At 38.3% G+C, this 23,637-nt stretch overlaps 3 protein-coding genes and 2 pseudogenes across 3 annotated transcripts; 4 read left to right on the forward strand and 1 right to left on the reverse strand.

The window, feature by feature from the left end:
• Positions 1–5,457: 5,457 nt before the first annotated feature.
• Positions 5,458–7,434, forward strand: LOC112792275 (uncharacterized; annotated as a pseudogene).
• A 101-nt stretch (positions 7,435–7,535) lies between these two features.
• On the forward strand, positions 7,536–10,934 carry LOC112792277 (uncharacterized). Its single transcript, XM_025835450.3, has 4 exons — positions 7,536–7,672; positions 7,859–8,499; positions 10,043–10,102; positions 10,184–10,934. Exons 2-4 carry the CDS (start codon positions 7,903–7,905, stop codon positions 10,520–10,522), a joined length of 996 nt encoding a protein of 331 aa, XP_025691235.1. The 5' UTR covers positions 7,536–7,672; positions 7,859–7,902; the 3' UTR covers positions 10,523–10,934.
• A 56-nt stretch (positions 10,935–10,990) lies between these two features.
• Positions 10,991–12,816, forward strand: LOC112792276 (15-cis-phytoene desaturase, chloroplastic/chromoplastic-like). The gene has a single exon (XM_025835449.3). The coding sequence runs from the start codon at positions 11,220–11,222 to the stop codon at positions 12,654–12,656; it is 1,437 nt and encodes a 478-aa protein (XP_025691234.1). The 5' UTR covers positions 10,991–11,219; the 3' UTR covers positions 12,657–12,816.
• A 603-nt stretch (positions 12,817–13,419) lies between these two features.
• On the forward strand, positions 13,420–19,428 carry LOC112792278 (dynamin-like protein ARC5; annotated as a pseudogene).
• Positions 19,429–19,492: 64 nt separating this feature from the next.
• LOC112792279 (L-type lectin-domain containing receptor kinase S.4-like) lies at positions 19,493–22,049 on the reverse strand. The gene has a single exon (XM_025835451.3). The coding sequence runs from the start codon at positions 21,922–21,924 to the stop codon at positions 19,792–19,794; it is 2,133 nt and encodes a 710-aa protein (XP_025691236.1). The 5' UTR covers positions 21,925–22,049; the 3' UTR covers positions 19,493–19,791.
• Positions 22,050–23,637: the final 1,588 nt, after the last annotated feature.

Below are 23,637 nucleotides of genomic sequence, written 5' to 3' on the forward strand. Positions count from 1 at the left end.
TTCTCCAAAACGAATTTTTTTACCATTTTAAGGGCTAAAACGAAAAGATGCTATTTAACCATGTGTCTAGCGTGACAAGTCATAGCTAATTCAGTATTTTGTTCGTCGATTCAATGTTGGAAGTATTTAGGGACCAATATGATGTCTGGAATTGGATCTGAGGACCATTATAGTGAATTTTGAATATGAGAGCCTATAATGGTGAAAGTCGTGAATTTGAGGACCACTATGGAGCTTTAGTCAATTTTATCATATCAGACTTATATGACAGTTTTTTTTTTTAAATAAGTTTTAGAAAATATTTAATTCCCAAAATATGCATGAATGAAAAGTTGGAACAAAATGTGCATGGCCACCTCAGAAGCAGTCGGGCAGCATATACAAAATGAAATCGCATTCCATTCTAAGGCTGCAAACTAACATGATATTCCAGGTAAGGCTGACACGAATGGCCACCTCTTGAGCATCAGTTGCGAATTGGACAACTTCAGGAGAGGCATACGCGAATTGGTCCATGACAGTGGCGACGGGCACGAATGAACCATTTCTGTTTTGGCACACATGAAATGGCAAAGTGGTAGTAATGACAGCAAGTTCTAGTAATCTCAATTTTCGTACAAGCATGCAGTGGATGGTTTGGTGGCAAGAATTTGGAGAGTTGTGCCTGGATTAATATAAAAAGGGTGAAGGGGGAGGGGACCAATTCGCTGAATTATTAGGAGAGACAGAATGTTGAGAAAAACCAAATATTTTTGGTGTGGTAAAAAAATGTGTCGTGGTAAATTTTTTTTATTAAAATGAATAGTAGTGGAATCAATGTTGAAGAAAATCTTAATAAGTTGGATAAGTTTTACATTTTTAAGCATTTACATCTAAAGGTTAATTTAATTTATTAATTAAAATAATTGTTATTTATAAACAAATGTATAAATTTAGGCAGTTACGTGAATTTCTTTGTTGGTGTTGAATTATTTTGTTCCCACGACTTTCTATTTCACATTTTTTTTGGATGTTTGGTATTTGTAGTTTAACTGAATGTCGTACATGAATGCACGTATTTTGTCGAGAGTGCCTGTAAAATTTCTTGGAGTCCCACATAGAGATTTCTATACTGCAGTTGTGCAATGTTACGATGATAAGAAAACATCATCGAAACATGCTGGTCGGATTTAATCTGTATTTTATGATAAGCAAATGAATTGGCTAACGCAACTGCCATCCTATAAACCAACTTACTGATCTCTTTTTTCAATCATCCTTATATTCATCAAAATCAAATTTTTCAGTTGTTGCAAAGATGTTTACAGAAGAATCATTATCTAAAGTGGATCATCACAAATAAATGTTACACCCTCATATGTATGAGAGATTTTTCTATTCGGATATACGATCACATATATGTGTTTAGATGCCATTTCTATACTGTTATGGATGTTAATGAAGATTCTCTTATTTCTTTGTTGTACCCTTTGGTTATTGTTCAGTTTGCTATTTTATTTTCTTATTCTATAATTTCATTTCATTATTTTATCATTTTTTTTTTTTTTTTTTGCCATTTTAATTATTTTTTCTGTTTTACTTTATCTTATTTTTTAAAAAAACAGCAATTATGATCTATACTTAAATAGGTATATTCTAGTATTATAACACATATATTCGTATATTATTTTATCTATGTGAATATGACAAAACCTAAGCATTAAATTAACCCAAATTATTAACCAAGTGACTATATCAATTTTATATTAACTCCATTATAAATTCACCTGCCAGCGGCTATATATGAATGCAAACGATAAAGTTTGTTCATGCAAAATAATAGAGTAAACAAAAAACAAATTGATAAACTACGAAAGTTACTAAATAATACATACAATTGAGCTTATCTTTTACTTTTTTTAAAGAGGAAAAAAAAAAAAACTACTAATGACCTTGCATAAAGACAATGCAATCATAATGAGCTGTTAAAAACCCTTTATTTCCGCGCCCCTGTTTTTCTTTACTTATATGAGGTTGTAAATGACTAAATGTGAATCAGCTTTGTGAAATAAAAGAGAACCAATAGGGACAGATGAGGACAGAGGACATGAGGTAGTTCTTCAACGGTTATAGGTAAGGTAAGAAGAATCCCCATAGTCATAGTCAATAATCATTAGTTATTGGATCGTTTAAAAGCTTAATAATCTTCATAAATTTTTGTCAATGATATCTTCCTATTATTCTTCCTCTAAATACCTTGCTCTAGACTCTAGTTGGTCTTTGTAAGTCAAATCTAACGTAGTCATACGTTATTAGTATATATTATGCATATTAAATTTGTAATTTAATTAATTTAAAGAATTTACCTGACTAACAGGACACATGGTTTTGACATAAAGTTTTAAAACATATGGCAGCTAAAATCAATAAAGAAATGATAAAGTAAAAGAATTTTCTTGCATTATTGTCCTAGTTGGATCAAAGAAATAAGCTCAGTCGAGCTGCTAAAAATAAAAGCCGAGCCTGATGGTTACGTCATCAACTCCAGCTCACATCAAGCTAGATTCTCACTGTTTAAGGTGATTGCAATCGTCTACAATAATCCTCACAGTTAAGAAAGATTTCGGTTTGTAAATAGTTGACTTTATAAACTTCCAAATCATCAAAACCGTCAGGATTATCTCACCAAAACACTGTTTCCGCAGAGGAACAACCCCCAACTTTTGTTCTATGCTGGTAGACACGAGCGCGCCACGACAGCTTCTGCTCCACTAGCGAAAGACAAAACACAAAACCCGAGAATGGACAGACAGGAGAAAGACAAACCATCCTTCGCGCTGTCCACACAAGCCCTCATTCCAGTGGCAATTCGGATTTCAGGGTGCATCCTTTTCAACCAAAATTTGCATGCCCCGCCAGCATGTGACGCCTGTCCTCGTCCACTTGCCAACGAGGTCATTCTCGTCATTTCAATGCACCCTCGATATTTTATTTTTTCCCACCTTCTCATTGCTCAGTCACCAAAGAATTTCTTTCTTTTTCTCTTTCCACAGAATAAATAAAATAAAATAAATTGAGCGATGAAAATTGAGCCGCCCCCAACTTTTGTTTATTTGCAGGGCTTTATTACATAACGAGTTTCTCTTTCTCTCTGTAATCTTCTTTCTTCCTGTTCCGTGGGTTTTCTTCTTCATAGGTCGTTAGTCTCGAAGACTGGAGGGGGGCTTCAGTTCCAGATCTGGAAACTTATTCTCTTTTTTTTGAATTCTGCTCGCTTAGGGTAATATTTTCAATATGTTTCTACTTTCATCGATATATTTTCGTTAATTCCATCTTCAACTTTGTTTTTGCAATTCGTTTTGCTACGTGATAATTGGATTGCTGGTTTTCTGTGCTTTTAAGGCTTTCTTATTGTTTATCGTGCGAAGGTTTCTTCTTATTTGTTTTTCTGAGCTGTTACCAGCTGGTTTCATATATCCTTTGCTAAGTTTTGTTTTTTACAGAACATTTGAACTTGTCTTTGGTAGGTGATGTTACTTTGCAATTGTTTGTTGGGTTTTGGTAATTCAGATTGTGGTTTTTGAGCTTGGGGACCATTCTTGATGCAGTTGTTGTTTACTAATTAGTCTTATTCTCCATATTCTTATGTTCTTAGTTGGTGAATTTGCTAGACTTGGTTCTGGAAGTTTTAGTGTTTTCTTTGTGTGTCTTGCTCATTAATCATTAAGTTTAATGATTGAATTTCTGGAATAAGTAATTAGTCCTTGATGTAATTGATTAATAATTTTCTCTCTTTATGTTGGTAATATGGAGGCAACTTGGTTATTCTTTTAATTATTTACGTTACTTCTTTTTGGTTCAGTTGTTTCTTATCCCTATTTAATAGCTTAGTTCTAAGGTTCTAAGATTCCAAGCGATGTGTTGTTTTTGTGATTTTGTTATCTTGGATCTACTGCTTTGTTACATGGAAGCTGCAAATTTTTCTTACCTGTTGCTGCATCTCTTGTTTTGATATACTTCTAACATCTTCTTTATGAGCACTATTTATTACTACATGCATACATGCTGGTTGTATAACTATCTTACTACTACGATATCTTGAATAAGTAGCTGAAGCCATGTAGCTAGTGTGTTCTGTGTTGGTTATACTAAGCTTGTTTTCGTTTGCTGCAAGAGGACTACTCTCTTCCATTGATTTCCTAGCCTGTGGCTTGATATGACTCGTGCTCAACTTTCATGCAGGGGGTCTTTAGCATCCTTTATATATTTCAAAAGCGAATTGAAAGCTTTGAAAGTAAAATCATATATTGGAAGGATTTTATTATTGCTTTGAACACCATACAAACAAGGCAGGAATGGATCTTTCACCAATTAAATCGGCAAAGGTCAGAGAAATCTTCACGGTGTTTTCAGTTTCCTTATCTTTTTGTTTTGTTTTTGTTTGAAGCATTAATTAATTTCTAGTTCCCTCTTTCTTTTTGGTCTGTTTCAAGGCAAAGATATATTTGACATTTGTCTTCCTGAAAGAATTAAGGTCCTACTTTAATGACATGAAAAAACTTTCCTTGTCTATAATCTGATCCTATCCTCTTGTTTTTAGTTCTTGTCATAATTCATTCCTGGTTTTATACATCAAGATGCTTTTATTTCATACTTGCTTGTTACTATTGGTCGTTTCTGTTTTCACATTTTCTTAACATATCAATATGGTCAACTCATTGTGTAAGAATGGACTCATGATTGATGTGAGGTGTAAAAACTTGACTTTTAGTTTTACTTTAGATCATATAAACAGACTGCATAGTTAGGGTGGTGAAAGGGCTATCCAAGTCTCACTGGGTTATTAAAAGAATAACTATCTCCTCCTTAGCCATTAATTCTCAAAGACTTATGTCTTCCTTCTTTGTCAGGGTTGATGAAGGTTAATGATTTGTCCAGAAGGAGCACGCTAAGCTCCAGAGAACTTGTGACATCAGTACTAGCCAATCTTATTAAAGGTTTCTTTCCAAGAGACGTTATAAGATACTTTTGGCAGAATTAGCTTCATTGAAAGAATTTGTGAACTTTGTCCTGTATATTGGAAAATGGATAGATCAGATACATCTGGGTTTGTTAGTGGCGGAGGCTGTATGTTGATACATCTTTTCCCAGTGATAAACTTCTGAAGGTATGTCGATTTTCTAGTAGCTATGCGGTGACCTTCTTTGCTACCTCAACCTTCTGTTAGCTGTATTACACGACATCTGGATAATGGATTTAAACAAGAAAGCTGCACAATCTCCTTATGATGCTGAACTTAGGAAAAATGATAACTTCGGTGATACTACATTATGCTTGAATGGCATTGGATTTGGAGAAACCATGACTAATTATAGATGTACAAGAGCAATCTTGGGATGAAATTTCAAAATGCTTCTGATGATGGCTGCAGATTGGTTCTGGGTTGGGCCCAACCCCGATGGCATATGACGATGACTACAACAATTTGGGGTTTAATAAGAAGAAAAATTCAGCTAGCCCTTTCCTCAGCACATGCCATCTGAATGTGATTCAATCCTTCAACTTGGTCTTTCTGGTGGAAATAATGAGGCATCAAGCGTGTTGGAGTGCTCAGGTTCAACTGAGGCTGATGTAAATATGTCGCACTTTTCAAGCCAAACATTTGCTGAAAATAATTATTCAACTTCAAGGGTTCCTGTTGTTGATGAGGTTCTACCTCAGCAAAGAAATCAGGTGGTTATATGCCATCACTTCTTTTAGCTCCAAGAATGGATAATGTTAAAAGCTCGGTGCAGCCTCAAGAACTAATTCTTGCTACAAATCACCAGCTGTCCCTGGAAACATCTAGTGCTACCACTTACTCTCATGGAGACGGATCTAGTCTCCAGGCTACAGGCATAACTTCAGATATCCGAACAAGCAATCCTAAGAGGTTAGGTTTTTTGGCTGTACAAAGGGAGCTCGAGGTGCTTCAGGGCTTTGTATCGGACATGGGGGTGGACAAAGATGTCAGAAACCAGGATGCAACAAAGGCGCTGAGAGCCGCACTGCTTATTGTAAGGCACATGGCGGAGGGAGGAGGTGCCAGCACTTGGGCTGTACTAAAAGTGCTGAGGGCAAGACAGATTATTGCATAGCACATGGTGGTGGTAGGCGTTGTGGTTTCCAGGAGGGTGTACAAAAGCTGCGCGAGGTAAGTCAGGACTCTGCATTAGACATGGAGGAGGCAAGAGATGTAGGATAGATGGTTGCACCCGAAGTGCTGAGGGGCAAGCTGGATTGTGCATTTCTCATGGGGGTGGACGCCGTTGTCAGTACCAGGGATGTACCAAGGGTGCACAAGGGAGCACCTTGTTCTGCAAAGCACATGGCGGTGGGAAGCGTTGCTCATTTGCAGGTTGTACCAAAGGTGCTGAAGGGAGCACCCCATTGTGCAAGGCACACGGTGGAGGAAAACGCTGCCTTTTCAATGGTGGTGGTATTTGCCCAAAGAGTGTACATGGTGGCACAAACTTCTGTGTTGCTCATGGTGGTGGAAAGAGGTGTGCTGTTGCAGGATGCACCAAGAGTGCACGTGGCCGTACTGATTGCTGTGTGAGGCATGGCGGAGGGAAGCGGTGCAAGTTTGAAGGATGTGGGAAGAGCGCACAGGGGAGCACAGATTTTTGCAAGGCACATGGTGGAGGAAAGAGATGTAGCTGGGGAGATGGAAAATGTGAGAAATTTGCAAGGGAAAGAGTGGGCTTTGTGCTGCACACAGCAGCTTGGTCCAAGAGCGTGAAACTAACAAGGGAAGTCTCATTGCTCCGGGAATTTTCCGTGGTCTTGTTCCTTCTGCTTCCACTGTCTGTAGCAGCTTTGATAACAATTCTTCTTCAGGGGTTAGCGTTGTCTCTGATTCCTATGATTCTATGGAAACACCAGCGAAAAGGCAGCAACTCATACCCAAGGAGGTGCTAGTTCCACTTTCAATGAAATCACCATCTTATCCAAACCTTTTTACTACTTCCAAGAAGCCAGAGCAGGATAGAAACAGCCACGGTTTTGCTGCCGGTAGCAGTGGCGTGCGGAAAGGCTTTGAACTGCCAGAGGGAAGGGTCCACGGTGGAGACCTCATGCTGTATTTTGGAGGGAATCTCAAGAACGCACTTGATGGAATCTGAGATAAAGGGGGAGATCTGGTGACTAGGCAAGTTGTAGAAAATTTTAGGGTGTAGGGTTGGTTTCCATCATGGAATTGTGTATAAAGTTTGTGCTGCTTGTTGAATAAGGGGTGTATAGTTCGGGTGTTGATTATTGTTAGCCATTAGGCTATTATTTTGTAGCGCTTCATCTGTACTTTAGCTTTCATTCGTCGATGTAAGGTGGCATTGTAAAACCAATCACATAAATCCACTGCCACGAACAGAATCATTCTCTGCATTTGCTGCAGTTAAATTATTGTGTTCCCGAGTCTCCAGTGTTCTTTTTATTTGTTCGCAAGTTAACCTTATTTTCTTGACACTTAAAAGTACAGCTGTGAGCCTGTGAAACTAACCCAGTTGCAGCCTTGCAGCTATAAATTAGAGGTTTCTCTGATAACAGAGTTCTCCAACTCAGAAAGGCAACAACTTTTTTGTCATCCTCTACGCTACACTCGAATTTTTTTTTCTCTCTGCTGAAGAACACCACGGTTTCTCGCTTTACTATGCATGTAACCTTTTATCCGATTCTCTGTTTTCCAATTCTCCTTCTTCGATTCTCTTTTCTTTCCGGCAATTTCCCGGGGGAAAATAATCAATAGTTAATTTGCTGCAAAACCAAATGAGAGTTGAATTTTCGTAGGAGGAAAATTGAATCAGATTTTGCTATTTCGTGATTTTTCGTTGTTCAAATGCAGGAATCGAAATGATTTCGTGATTTTCCGAGTTTGAATTAATAGCGATGGAAAGCGCGCGAAGCAGCGGCAAGATGAAGGCTTCGAAGGTGAAGGCTTCAAACGAAAACCTTTCGCCGCTGCAGAAGGATATGGACGATCAGAGAGGACGCTACCTCCAATCTTTGACGATGAGCCCAAGGCTCCAAGTCCAACCGTTCGCCGAGAACATCGATGTCGGCTCGCCGCTTGCGCGATACTTATTCGCCGGATCTCCCTCCGGCAAGTCCGTGACTCGAGGCGATGCCTTCACTTCTCCGACGTACGGCTCCGGCAAGTACAAGTCCTCAAAAAGTTCGGGGAGTAGCAGTTACGGTCCACGCAGTAGGTTGTCGCTCTCGCCGCTTTCTTCAGTGGAGAACCTGGAGATCGCTCCGATGTATAGAACGCCTGTGAAGGTGGACGAGGAAGTTCTTGTGATGGATGATATCCTCGTTAGGTCAACGTCGGGAGGTAAAAGCGGAAGATCTTCATCTTCCTCTGGGCGCGGTTCTTCTTCCTCATCGTCATCTTCACCGTCGCCGTGGGTGAAGAACGCATTCAAAACGGAGGGTTACCAAGCATGGGATGAATCAGGAAACTGCCGCAGTAACGCCAAAAGCCAGGTTAGTCCGCGCCATAATTATACAAATTAATGGTTATACGATATTTTCTGAGACTAATATTCATTTTTTTTCAGTATCCATAATTTGTTTAGGTTTTGGAGTACTATTGAAAATCTGGCCTTTAGCTCTTGCATTTTCCAATCGTGTATTTTAATTTAGTCCTTGTAATTCAGTCTATTTTGGTTTTGCTCCTTCAAAGATAAAAATTTTGAAATCTTGACCTGGATTATTATTATATATATTTATTACGAGTATTTGGTCTCTAATATGATATTATATGGTTTTGTTAGGCTAATAAAAAGCTAGTGTTCTGCAAAATTAAATATAGGGTAGGCTTAGCGGTGAGTGCTATTAATGCATGTGGTTTGCGAAGGAGAAACGCCTAAAACTAGTAAAAGACTACAACAAAAGTTATCACATACAGATGAGTAATTTGATTTGCATTTTACGTATGGATGGATGGCTTGATAGTAATATTCTAACAAGTGTAGAACTCGGTTAGACTCAAAAGAAAATTCTATCTATACCTAGGAACTTGGAAGTCCTGGTTGACAATAGTTTTTGACTTCTTGGGCAAGTCTTTTATGAGTTTGGTTCAAAATAAAGAGTTTAAGCGGTGTTAAAAAGTTATACAAGGTGATTTGGTTCCTCTCAAGATTGCGAGGTATGTTAGTTGCTCCAATTTTGTATATAATTCGATCGTGTGAAGAGTTTGCGTCTTGGTTGTGATGGGGGTATAAATGGGAAGTTCTTAATCTTAGGGTAACTTTACCTGTTACTTGGCTGAGAATCCAGAAACTTCTAAACCAGTTTGCAATCCCGTACTATCATAGCTGCCTTGAAAATTTAATAATTTCTTGAATATTCTTGCGGAGATGAGGCAAGAGTTTAAAGAAACTGTAATTTCAGTTATAGGATGGGTGATTGGCGTTTTTTACAAAAATGTGTTGGATTTATCATAACTTCTATTGAGTTACCGAATCTGAAATTATGCAAACCCTGTAGGTTTCTATGTGTTGGATTATTTTCTTGATGTGGGATTGTCAAACGGGTAGAGTCAAAATCTTTTGTTGTTGCTGTTGTTGGATATGTATTTTGGTTAACCAGTAATATTTGATTGTGTGTTGTTCTTACTAGCACAAATGTCAAAATCCTACTTTCCCTTAAATTCTGTCGTCCTTCAGGAATAAGTTCTACCTGAGGAATCTGCTACATTTTCATCCCGAAGAGTTTGGCACCGGCTTCTATCAATTTGCTCTCTGTATTGCATCTCAATTTTTTGATACAACATAAATTACATAATTACATTTCAATCCCAAACAATGATGCCCAAGTACCATCATCGTAAACCACCACTTTACCCAAATTCAATAGGTCGTGATATAAGAAAGGTAAAGGGCATCTAACTAACTGCATTTTATTGTCGGCTTCCAGCATATGCCCCTCTGCTGACAGGGGGAATAGACCGCCTTTCTGATTAAGTGTCAGTGAAAATTAATTGCCTGTATTTGATGTTTAATCACTTGATGCCACAATTTTGCAGTCTGGATATGAAAAAGAAGAGGTTCATCAAACTCGTCTCTCCATGAAGGCCAAACTCGAGGTAAATAATCAAAATTCGGAAGATGTATGTCACCATGTCCCTTGTAAACACCTAATTCGCAATTACGTATTGGATTTGCAGGCACAGGCTGGCAAGTCTTCTTTGAGTGCAGGATCAGACGCATATGGCTCAAATAGCCGGACTGTTCAACATCACAATGCAGCAGCTGAATGTTTAGGCACAACATCCCAACCAGCTTCACCAGTCAAACCTGAGCCTCCCCGAACCCTTGCCCATGCCTACCCGAACACTTTGAGTGACTGGTCACCTCTGGATGATGGCATGATTGTTTTCCTTGGTTCTGATATAGCTGCATCAAAGGAAGAAGTTGATTCATATATTTCTAGTGTTCTCTATGGCCATGCTGCTAAACGGAGACTGCCGGTGTTTGTGGAACTTTGCAAAAAGGGAATTAATTGATAAAACGCCTCCTCTCCGATTAAAGATACTTCTGCACCGCCTCCTTAGATACACAACTTTACTACCATACTTTTCTACTTCTTTTGACAATTTTCCCCCTTTTTCCCAGTTCTAAACCAATACAATTTTTGGTCGGCTGCATTGATTTGTTAAACTGTGGTGACTGTTAATGATCCCCTGATAGGATTGATCGCATGGTCTGGTTTAATTGAGTGAGTACTTCTTCCCTTGTTTCCTTGACAGAATTAATAATTCTCCCATCTTATTGTAAGTAGACCAAAATTAAGGGAAGTTTCAATTGCGACTCCTAGTATAGCATTATATGATTCTTATAGATACTGAGATGATATTCATTATTCACTTTTGGATTTGGTGGTGGTAGCCAGGTAATAAAATTTGTTGTTTGATGGAATGTATTTCTTGTCACTGTATATTAATGCTTTGCATCCAAGATAAAAGGTTGATCAGTTGATGGAGGTGATTGTGAGTTGGGATTTTTATGGTATTCCCAAATATTAGAAGTGATATCTGTATCTGTAAATTGTGACAAAAGTTTAGGTTTGCCCGAAGTGATAGATACTATGATCTCTAGTCATTGTCTGGAATTGGTAGTAAGCCCTGGTCCACGTAAAATATACATGGCTGCATCACCATCACAAGAACAGAAAGAAGCAAAGAAAAACCTTATCCAACGCCGATGACTATCATCACCCTCCCCCTCTCCCTCCCTTGCTCCAATCCCTTCATCTCCCTCTCTTCTTATCCAAAACGAATCAGATTTAATCCCCAATCCTCTTCACAGTTCTCTCCCATCACTTCCTCCCCATCACCGCCGTCCCTCCCCAAAACCGGAGTCATTGTCATTGGCGCTGGACTCGCCGGGCTCGCCGCTGCCACCCACCTCAACTCCAAAAACATCCCCTTCCTCCTCCTCGAAGCTTCCGACGCCATCGGCGGCCGCGTTCGCACCGACATTGTCGACGGCTTCCGCCTAGATCGTGGCTTCCAAATCTTCATTACCGCCTACCCCGAAGCCAAGAAGCTACTGGACTATCAATCTCTCAACCTCCAAAAGTTCTACTCCGGCGCCCGTATTTTCTATGATGGTCAGTTTCACACCGTCGCTGACCCCCTCCGCCACTTCTTGGACTCCGCCAGGTCCCTCGCCAACCCAATCGGATCCCTCGTCGATAAGCTCCTCATTGGATCCACTCGAATTGGAGTCCTCACCAGATCTGACGAAGATATTCTATCCGCAGAGGAGGTTCCCACCATCGAACTTCTGAAGAAGCTTGGATTTTCCGATTCAATTATCGGGCGATTCTTCCGCCCCTTTTTCGGTGGAATCTTCTTTGATAGAGAGCTCCAAACGACGTCGCGCTTGTTTGACTTCATCTTCAAGTGCCTTGCCCTCGGGGACAACACTATCCCTGCGAACGGCATATCGGCGATTCCGGAGCAGCTGGCAGCCAGGTTGCCGTCCGGCTCAGTCCTCCTGAACTCGAAGGCCGTTTCTGTCGAAATCGACGGCTTCGTATTGCCTAGCGTGAGGTTGCAGAGCGGCGAGGTTTTGACTAGCGAGCTTGGTGTTATCGTGGCGGTTGAAGAACCGGTAGCGGCTCAGTTATTGGCGGGAAGGAACGGTCCGGTTCCGAAAAAACCCGCTCGTAGCACGGTTTGTATTTATTTTAGTGCGAACCGGGATGAGATACCGGTTAGTGATCGGGTTCTGTTTCTGAATGGGTCGGGTAAGGGGATTGTGAATAACATGTTCTTTGCGACCAACGTGGCTCCATCATATGGACCACCCGATAAGGCTCTGATTTCAGTATCCCTGATTGGGCTATTTGAGGGTGAGACTGATGATGAACTAGCGAATAAGGTGGTCCAAGAGCTCTCGGGTTGGTTTGGAGAGAGAGTGGTTCGTGAGTGGAAGTACTTGAGGACTTACCGGGTCGGATTTGCCCAACCCAATCAGTGCCCGCCCACGGATCTTAGTAAGAACCCGAGAATTGAGTCCGGTTTGTATGTTTGCGGTGACTATTTGACGTCTGCCACGTTTGATGGCGCTTTGGTCTCTGGGAGGAGAGCTGCAGAGTGTTTGTTGAAGGATAGGGCCTTAACTCCGCCTTAAGAATATTGTACATTTACAATTATCAGAGATAATTATATTTGGACAGAAAATGAATTTGTTAGCTGTCTTTTTGGTATCTTTATCATGTTTAGATCTATTGTAGCCATCCATATGCAATATAACAAAAAATGAAGGAGCCGCACCTTATGCTTTTAGCTTAGTCCAAATCTTCATGTCTCATCAGGTTCTACATCCGAGTTCGACATTTCGCTAAAATCAAATACTGAATGAGAATCATTAAATATTATAAGTGTGTAGTACTAGTATATGTGAATTTGTGATGATATAATACTTAGAACTGAAAACTGTCTAATTCATCTTGGAAAAAACAAAAAACTTAAGGAGCCGATCATACCACAGACCACAGTCTATAATTGAAGGGAACTTTTCCTTTTGTGTTGTCCTTTCTTCTCTGGTTGAAGGGCTTGGTCTTGGAAGTACGGGAAGGATAAAACAAAGTTGTCACTCCTAGGCATAAATAAATTAATATGATTTTAATAAATTTATATCTTTTAAATTTTGAATTTTATTTTAGAGAATATCATTTTTTGTATTTTTTTATTTACCTTTAAAATAAATAGCAAAAAATCTTATTTATTTTTAAGGTAAAATTAAAATTTAAAAAATTCAAATTCCATTTTAATTATAAGGTATTGGTGGCAGCAAAGTCCAAACGAGGAAATTGACTATCCGAAAAAAGGACATTTTTCAATTGGTAAATCTCCACCATAGGATAATATATAAATTTCTGAAATGAAAAAAAAAGGCGCTAAACTAGAAATCCTAAATTAGCGATTGGCAAGTGCAGTTGGAGGCTGCTTCATCTTTAGAAGGAGTTCACAGTTGACAGTTGAAGAAGACATGGAGGGAACAAGACACAACCAGCATCACGTTGATGATGACGATGGCGGCGAGGACCAGTGCCAGTGGCGTCTCTACGAAGCTTACAACGAGCTGCACGCACTCGCCCAGGACCTCCACACTCCCTTCGACGCCCCCGCCGTCCTCGTCGTCGGCCACCAGTCCGACGGCAAGAGCGCACTCGTCGAGGCCCTCATGGGCTTCCAATTCAACCATGTCGGCGGCGGCACCAAGACCCGCCGCCCCATCACCCTCCACATGAAGTACGACCCCAATTCCCATTCCCCTTCCTGCTTCTCGTCTCTGACTCCGACCCTTCTCTTTCTCACCACAAGTCCCTTCCCGAAATTCAGGTTCATCTTCTTTCTTGCATTTTTCTTTAATGGCCTCAAAGTTTGCTTTTTTTTTTTTTTTTTTTTATCTGTTCTATCCTTCTAGGTTGAGATATAGAGAATGCAGAACCGTTCATGTAGAGAAAGTTTTGTTGTACTTGTAGGCTTATATTGAAGCTGAGAATGAGAGGTTGGAGCGTGATTCTTGCCAATTCTCTGCTAAGGAGATAATAATTAGAGTGGAGTACAAGTATTGCCCCAACCTTACCATCATTGACACTCCTGGACTCATTGCTCCTGCTCCTGGTCGAAAAAATAGGGCATTGCAGGTAAGCTTTTGAGTTTCCCCATGGACATTGACTTTGTTTTTGCTCATAGTGGACTTTTTGTGCTCTGCTTGACCAACAGGCCCATGCGCGTGCCGTCGAGTCTCTGGTGCGAGCCAAAATGCAGCACAAGGAGTTTATTATATTGTGCCTTGAAGATTGTAGTGACTGGAGCAATGCTACTACAAGGCGCGTTGTGATGCAGGTATCTGCCTCTCTTAGTCCTTGCACTTTCTTGTCTTGATTAATTTCCATAAAATTGCTGAGTATCTGGTAGTTGAAGTTGGTGTCATTGCTGAATGCTTTCAATCTTTCATGCCATATCTATAGATTGTAAGAAGAAGTAATATAAAGAGACCAAGAAACAAAAAAAAAAAAATCAGATTGCATTGGGGTGAACATTTTTGAGGATATAAAGAACACTTCTCTAGCTAATCTGCTGGGATTTGGAGCACAAAAAGAATGCTATATATAAATCACAGCTTCAATAAACATTTTTGTTGTTTGTTTATAGATTGATCCTGAGCTGTCAAGGACTGTAATTGTCTCAACTAAGCTAGATACTAGGATACCTCAATTTGCCCGCCCATCCGATGTTGAAGTTTTCCTTTCACCACCTGCATGTACCCTCGATGGCTGCATTCTGGGTGACTCTCCCTTCTTCACGTCTGTGCCTTCTGGAAGAGTTGGTTCTGGAAGTGATTCTGTATACAGGTCCAATGATGAATTCAAACAGGTTAAGCCTTTATAGTAATTAATTGCCTCTCTTTTCTCTTTAAGATTGAAAGCTTCATATTTAATCAATTCGGTGCACGGAATATTTTTATATTTTCAGTGTGACTTTTTAGGTTTCTTGCTTTGTGACCTTTAAGTTTCTTAATTATTATTTATTTTATATTCTTGTTGTCAAGTATGTTGTACGCTAGCTGAATTCTATCTGTGTCTTTTCATCGTGGAGCATGAAATACCCATAGTTGCCTTTCCTTGATCTATTTAAGTGTACTTGTAATTGCAGGCTGTATGCTTTAGAGAGATAGAGGATGTTTCATCTTTGGAGGAGAAATTGGGAAGGTCATTATCAAAGCAAGAAAGAAATAGGATAGGTGTGAGCAAACTTAGGTTGTTTTTGGAAGAGATGCTAAAACAGAGGTTTGTATAAATTTTGGATTGTTTTTATTTTCAGTTTTTCTACATAATGTTTATAAATCCATAGATCTTTTATTATTCTATGTTTAATTCCTTGAGGATGATTTCCTAGGTATATAAATAATGTTCCAATGATCATTCCACTTCTTGAGAAGGAGTACCGAAGTGCAACAAGGAAATTGAGCGATATAAATCAAGAACTGAGGTCTGTATTGAAAATGAAAAAAACTCTTTCGTTCCTGATCTTCAAAGGACGGGGCAAGGATGAAATTTTTTCTTGCTTAAGATTTTACTGTTATCTATGTGTATCTTCTTGTCATCACTTATGTTATTCTTTATTCACAATCTCCAATTATATGCAGCTCACTTGATGAAGTAAAACTGAAGGAGAAAGGAAGAACTTTTAATGATCTATTCTTGACCAAGGTTTTTATTTTATGAATCGTCAATTTCTTCTTTCTATCTTTCCTTCTTTTCTTTTGTGAATTTCATAGTTTGGCAACATTAGAACTCCTATCAAGGGAAGGGTTATTTGTCTATCAATTATTCTATAGGGACTTGCATATGCAAGCTTATTTATTTTTTTAGGCTGCTGTTGGGATCCATAGTGCTTGAACCTTGAAGGTTACTTTCTTGAATGTTTTCCCCTGACTCATATTTTCTATATTCAGTTGTCGTTGCTACTTAAAGGGACAGTAGTTGCACCTCCTGATAAGTTTGGTAAATTACATATGCTGTCTTTTATAGTTTTTATGTATTAGTATTCTTGGTAAATGGTCATTGATTAAATTGCTTGACAATTTTTTTTTTTTTTTTGGATTTCAGGTGAAACATTACAAGATGAGCGAACAAATGGAGGTGCATTTGTTGGTGCTGATGGTGTTCAGATCCCTCACAAGCTAATACCTGTAAGTTATAAAATTGAGTTGAACTTGCTTTTTCCTTCTTATGTCCTGCTTTTTTTCAGTGGAAAGGATAATAAACCACACGTCACATTTACTATTTCCATTACACAGACACACCATTTATTCTCTTTTTGCTGATAATTGCATCTAACTTATGGCAGTTATGTGTGCCTATTAATGAATATGACCAATTTTATATGTGTTATGTATATATGTTATGGATGCAAGCTATTTTTTTAAAAAAAATCCAGAATCTTGTTAAGAAAATATCTGAACAGGCTGCGTTATCCTTGTATGTAGAATGCTGGGATGCGCCTTTATGGCGGTGCACAATATCATCGGGCAATGGCTGAATTTCGTTTTGTCGTTGGAGGAATCAAGTGTCCCCCTATTACTCGGGAGGAAATAGTAAATGCTTGTGGTGTTGAAGATATTCATGATGGAACAAACTACTCTAGGTAGTTCAGTGTTTTACCTATCATTTTCTAATAGTACCAAAAACTAAGTGTTAGATATTAAAAGAATTATATTTTGATTAATCAGGACTGCTTGTGTAATTGCTGTTGCAAAGGCTCGTGACACATTTGAACCATTCCTTCATCAGGTAACTACAACAACAAATATCTTCCTTTTAACTTCCTTCTTTCCATAGTTCTTTGATTTGTAAGATATCTGGAAACCTTTTAAACCTTTGATATTTCAGTCCCCTAGCTAATTTATTAATCATTTGTTGTTGGCACAGTTGGGTTCTAGATTGTTGCACATACTCAAGAGATTGCTTCCAATCTCTGTTTATCTTCTTCAGGTATATGCTTTTTTTAATGGATCAATTCTTTGTGCAGTTAATTTGTTATTTTTCTGAATGATTCTTTTTCTATGCTTTGTTTCTTACAGAAAGATGGTGAGTACCTGAGTGGCCATGAGGTGTTCCTCAGGCGCGTTGCTTCCGCCTTCAACAACTTTGCAGAATCTACTGAAAAGTCATGCCATGAAAAGTTAACCATCACTTTTCCCCAACTACTAAAAGTTTGTTCCCATAATGAAGAGCTTCATTTTAGATAAGGGCAAAATTACATTGACCCACCCCTCCCTGCAGTTTTGGAAATTAGAAGTTGCTCCTTTTTTGGTTTCACTTTCACATATATAATGCTGAATGGGAGGGGGGTATTTGTATTTTTTCTTTTTATTTTTCTTTTTCCCTTTTTCTTTTTTAAGGCATATTTGGTGGAAATTCAATATAAGGGAAGTTATAATTTATGAAACAATAGACTAGTCAATGTTATTTCATCAAAGATCAATTGGCAATTCGGCATAATTTATCTTAGATTGGCATTGGAACCTTCTTCTCTATTATGGTATTTTTAATGGGGTAACTTTTCTCTTTTCATAGTGAATGAAATGTTGTATTAGCATCATCAAAACAATTTTTGTTATCATTTTTTATACAATTTATCATCTCGTGTCTGCAATATATCTTTTTTTTTTCTTTTTGGACATGATAACTGTTATATATTTGTATTCATTTTTTTTTAAACTGTTTTCTATGCCCCTTGTCCACACTGCTTTGCTGCAGATGTTTGGAGGACTTGGTAAGCACCACACGATATGTCTCATGGTCTCTCCACAATAAGGTATATCCTTGGTTTATAGGCCTTTTACAGAGAGAGATGCTTTAGCGTGCTTCATTTTAATTGATGTCACTTCTTTAACCTAGAGATGAGTTGAATAGAATCTTACTTTATGATTCAGCAGTGATTAGCTAGGTGTTTCTTTTGGCTCCCCTGGGGGCTTTGCTTTTGTATTAGACACCAAAAAAAAAAAACAAGGCTTGTATTATTATTATTATTATTAGTAGTAGTAGTATTAGTACTACTACTACTATTACTACTATTACTACTACTAGTACTATTACTATTACTATTACTATTATTATTTATTTATTTATTTATGATGCTACTAAGTTTATCTGATTACTTTTACATCTCTTTTTGTGGTTTACTGTAGAGTCGGGCTGGATTACGTCAGTTCTTAGATTCATTTGGTGGAACAGAACATTCCAATGTTAATAATAATCCTACAGCAACTACTTTGCCACAAACAATTCCACAAGAGAAAGAAGACACAAGGCCACAACCAGATGTAAAGCTCAGCCATTTGGCCTCTGGCACTGATTCAAGCACTTCTATTCAGACAACAGAAACAAAGCTTGCTGACCTTCTGGATAGCACACTTTGGAATCGCAGGCTCGCTCCTTCATCTGAAAGGATTGTTTATGGTTTGGTGCAACAAATATTTCATGGCATTAGAGAGTATTTCTTGGTTTCCACAGAATTAAAGGTTTGACATGTAAAACTTGAATACTATAATTTTCAAAGGATGAGCAGTATGTGCTGAAAATCTCATGTACATGCAAAATAGCATTTATATTTGTTGTTCAGGTTGATTACAACCAATAAACTACAAGAAGAAAATAAGTCAAAACATTGATAATGCATTAGCTTGGGCTGATTATAATTAGGCCCTATCAATCATTTAACACTTTCACGCCATTTTTCCCTATCTTTTTTGCACTTACTTTACCTAATATTTTGCAGTATAACTGTTTCCTTTTGATGCCCATTGTGGATAAGTTGCCTGCACTTCTTCGGGAAGACCTAGAGTCTGCTTTTGAGGATGACCTGGATAATATTTTTGACATAACTAATCTGCAGAACTCCTTGGGACAGCAGAAGAGAGATATGGAAATTGAGCTGAAAAGGGTATTTCGTAATTCATGTGACATGGTTTTTGTTTTGAGGTAAACAATTTTCAGCAAAAGGATACTTCTTGTTTACAATGTCCAATTTTTTATTTGGCTTTTCAGATCAGGAGGCTCAAAGAGAAGTTCAGGATGATACACGAGCAGTTGATTCTACATCTAGCAATCTGAGTATGTGATTATGTCAATCCAGTGCCGGAACTTTGGGATATCATTTTAAAGTGAAATGTGCATGCGGTTGTAAGATTTATGAGGTTTGAGATTTTTCATTTCATCCTATTTAATGCTTATTTAGTGTTTGTTGTAGTCTAAGGATGAACGGATATCATTTTGAAAAATCCTTTTCACTCCAGCTAATTAAATAATTTTTCTTTATGGCATCTGTAAGCAATTGGATCTATTCCTGTGCAGAGGATTATAACACACTGCGAATTTTTTCTTTCCCCTCTTGTGAGTTGCAAATATTAAGCTATTATATGTTGTTTGTGCGTGTGTGAACAGAGGCATATAATGCTGGATCAGTATATATTCAATTCAATGAATAATCATCACATGTATGCTTTTGACTCATAATTTCAGCCCCAAACTAGGTTGCAAAATATTTAGACTAGATGGCTGAAAATATGTCTAATGGACATAGCATATAGCGGAGAGTGAATCAATTCCTTTAACAGAAGACAAATGGATTACATAATCATGGAACCGATTTCCTTGATAAGATTACAATGTTTAGCCCTGTGAAATTGGTTCTATAATATGCATTACGAAAACATCTATCTTGTGGCTTTAATATTAGTGACCACCTTGTCACTTGTCAAAGCTTGTATGACTAAAATAGTTTGATGAGAACACTCCAGAGCTTGAAGGGTCAGAATCATCTCGAATATTTTGCTCATATTCCTTCATTGCTCTAGGAGGTTCCCAGGCACAACAAATGTCAGGAAGAACTGGAGGAAGGGTGGTTTCTTTAAGAAGGAACTGGACAATTCTTCTCATATTAGGCCTATAATCAGGTATGGGATGACAACAAAGCAATCCAAGCCTAAGCACAAGATCAGCTTCATCTTTGTCATACTCATCTAAACTTGGGTCAACTGCTCTGCCGATCTCCCCTTGGCAGTGTAGTTCACTCACCCAGTCCACTAATACCAGCTCCCTGGGAGTCTTCTGGGGCTCTATTGGCCTTCTTCCACAAGCTACTTCCAAAATGAGTACACCATACCCATATACATCCGTGCTTCTTGTTGCTTTCCCAGTCTTGGAGAGTTCAGGTGCAATGTATCCTAGTGTTCCTACTACATGTGTTGTCTTCGGATTGATTCCGTGCTCCTGACACCTTGCTAAGCCAAAATCACCAAGCCTTGGTTGCAGATCTGCATCTATCAAGACATTGCTTGGCTTTACATCTCTGTGAACCACCTGCAGTGGACATTCTTCATGGAGGTATAGCAGCCCTTGTGCAACACCAGTAACGATCTTGTATCTCTGGTCCCAAGTTAGTAACTTCTTCTTTTGATGATCATTCTCAAATAAAAGCGCATCCAGGCTTCCATTTGGGACATAGTCATAAACAAGGAGGAGTTCATCCTGCTTCCTGCACCACCCATGTAACTGCACCAGATTTCTATGCCTTAGATTCCCCATGCTTGTTATTTCTGCAACAAATTCTCTCATTCCCTGCCTTGAATTAGGAGTGACTCGCTTCACAGCTACTTCAAGTCCTGTTGGTAATACTCCTCTGTATACTCTCCCAAATCCTCCACACCCAATAAGGTTTTTCTCACCAAACCTTCCTGTAGCTGAATAGAGCTCAGAGTATCCAAATCTATAAGCTCCATATTTGAGTTCCCAGTCTTCTAAGATCTCGTCCTTATTTCTTAATCCGCGCAGGATGATAGTAGCTGCTATGATTACCAAGACACACAGAGTTGCCAGAGTGATGCTTAATGCCAAAGCTTTTCTATGCGCCACTTTATTTGTACTACTTGATCGAATGAGTGGAAGAGTTGATTTATTTAGCTCTTGCATTTCTCCTCCAATGGTGAAGCTCCAACCATGTATATTATGCTCAGCTATCAATAAACCATTGGACGCAGAAAATCCTGCATACATGTAGTCATTAAACACCAAAGATAGGTCTAAAGGAAAAGATATCAGAGGGAAATATGGCTTTGGCATGCCAAAAGGAGAGATTGTAACATTCATCAACTTCTTCTCTTCATTGTAATCAACCCATGCTTGAATGGGGTCTCCACTCTTGAGATTAATTGGAATGTTCTTGCTGAGATCTTGGCCATTTCCATAGTATGCTGCTGACTCAGATACCACAGAGATGAGGCTGGAGATATCGATTCCCACATGATTGTCATCAATGTCCTGTAGTTCAAGGTTTTGTATCCCATCAAACTCTATAGCTACGAACCTGGTAGAGAATTCTTGATTACTTGTCTCATTTGGGAGGCCTAAATATTGGTTTAAAAGGCAACCTTTCGGTGCTCTTGTCGATATTAGGACGAAAGCAAGACCATGTCCACCAAGTTCAGGGTATTTGGGAATGATGGAGAACACAAAGGAAGTGCTAAAGGTTGCAACAAAGGATTTGTTTCTGCTAGATTTGAATGGTAAAGGAGATGGATAGAATGCATGGCCAAGGATCCTTGAGGAATCGTTGGTCAAGGTAAGTATACCGTTAGGCCCCAGATAAGAAGATCCATCAAGTTTCAAGCCTGCTGCTAGAAATCCATTTTGTACAAAATTGATATCAGAGGATACAATTACAATGCTCAACAGAGAGGAAAGAACAAGCAACAGGGTGCCAAATGCATGCACTGCTGCCATGTTTGTGAATTTGGATTTGGTTACTAAAAATATGAGAACATTGAAGATCTTAAAATAGGATGAGTAGTTGCTCAAGAGTTTACTCAAAAGTGTTGCTAGCATTGAAGAAAGAGCCTATAAATATTCTGAGTAGTTAAAATGTAAAAAGAAAGGAGAAAAAAGAGAGAGAAGAAATGGTATAATGTAAAAATAAAAGATTATGCCACGTAAGAAAAAAAAATTGCATGTGACAACATAGAGTAAAATTAAATATAAAAAAATTATTATAACACTACTTTGACCTCTCTTTTAATATATTATAAATTAGATTTAAATCTGCGCGGCTCCGCTACACATACAAGCAAATAACGCATACAATTCTTACAAGTTGGCCCAACTCAGGTTTAATCCACGCGCACTCCCTCCCTTTAAATGGAGCGTCAATTTCACGCGCGTCACTCGAACGATTACGCTTCGAAAAAACCGCTCGTTATGGCTCACTCTTCTTCTTCTCCTTCAAAGATAACACAAATCCTCAAGTTTCGAGCAACATTCCAAACTGAAGAGACATTTGAACTCGTCGCGAATAATAGCAGAAACCATCAACAAAATATTATTCAGGGTACGTTATTGTTTTACTCATCTTGTACATTTTCCACATTTCTGTTTCTGATTTCGAAATCGAAGAACTATGTTTTACTGTTCTTCTATGTTCTTCTAGATTTTATTGATCTTCTTGTTCTAAGAAATTGAACACATGGTGTAAATATATTTGATCCAATTATAAGTAAATTTTTTTTTCCATAATTAAACTTTCTCTGGTGTATTCAAAATTTCTGATTTACAGGTACTATAATATGAAGTGGTGATCCAGATAGATTGGAACCCATATATGACGGTCTGCATAGAGATCTGCATAATACACCCAAACACATACTATAAATACACCCGATAAAAAATCAAATTTACACCTCTGCTGCAGATTTTAACCCAACACTACCTGAAAGTCACTTGTTGTCCACAAGACCAAAATTAATTAAACTCTCTCTGATGTATTCAAAATTTCTGATTTACAGGTACTATAATATGAAGTGGTGATCCAGATAGATTGGAATCCATATATGACGGTCTGCATAGAGATCTGCATAATACACCCAAACACAGACTATAAATACACCCGATAAAAAATTAAATTTACACCTCTGCTGCAAATTTTAACCCAACACTACCTGAAAGTCACTTGTTGTCCACAAGATCAAAATTAATTAAACTCTCTCTAGTATATTCAAAATGTCTGATTTACAGGTACTATAATATGAAGTGGTGATCCAGATAGATTGGAACTCATATATGACGGTCTGCATAGAGATCTGCATAATACACCCAAACACAGACTATAAATACACCCGATAAAAAATTAAATTTACACCTCTGCTGCAGATTTTAACCAAACACTACCTGAAAGCCACTTGTTGTCCACAAGACCAAAATTAATTAAACTCTCTCTAGTGTATTCAAAATTTCTGATTTACAGGTACTATAATATAAAGTGGTGATCTAGATAGATTGGAACCCATATATGACGGTCTGCATAGAGATCTGCATAATACACCCAAACACAGACTATAAATACACCCCATAAAAAATTAAATTTACACCTCTGCTGCAGATTTTAACCCAACACTACCTGAAAGCCACTTGTTGTCCACAAGACCAAAATTAATTAAACTCTCTCTGGTGTATTCAAAATGTCTGATTTACAGGTACTATAATATGAAGTGGTGATCCAGATAGATTGGAACCCATATATGACGGTCTGCATAGAGATCTGCATAA

The sequence above is a fragment of the Arachis hypogaea genome, chromosome 13, assembly GCF_003086295.3.
Source record: "Arachis hypogaea cultivar Tifrunner chromosome 13, arahy.Tifrunner.gnm2.J5K5, whole genome shotgun sequence".
NCBI lineage: Eukaryota > Viridiplantae > Streptophyta > Magnoliopsida > Fabales > Fabaceae > Arachis > Arachis hypogaea.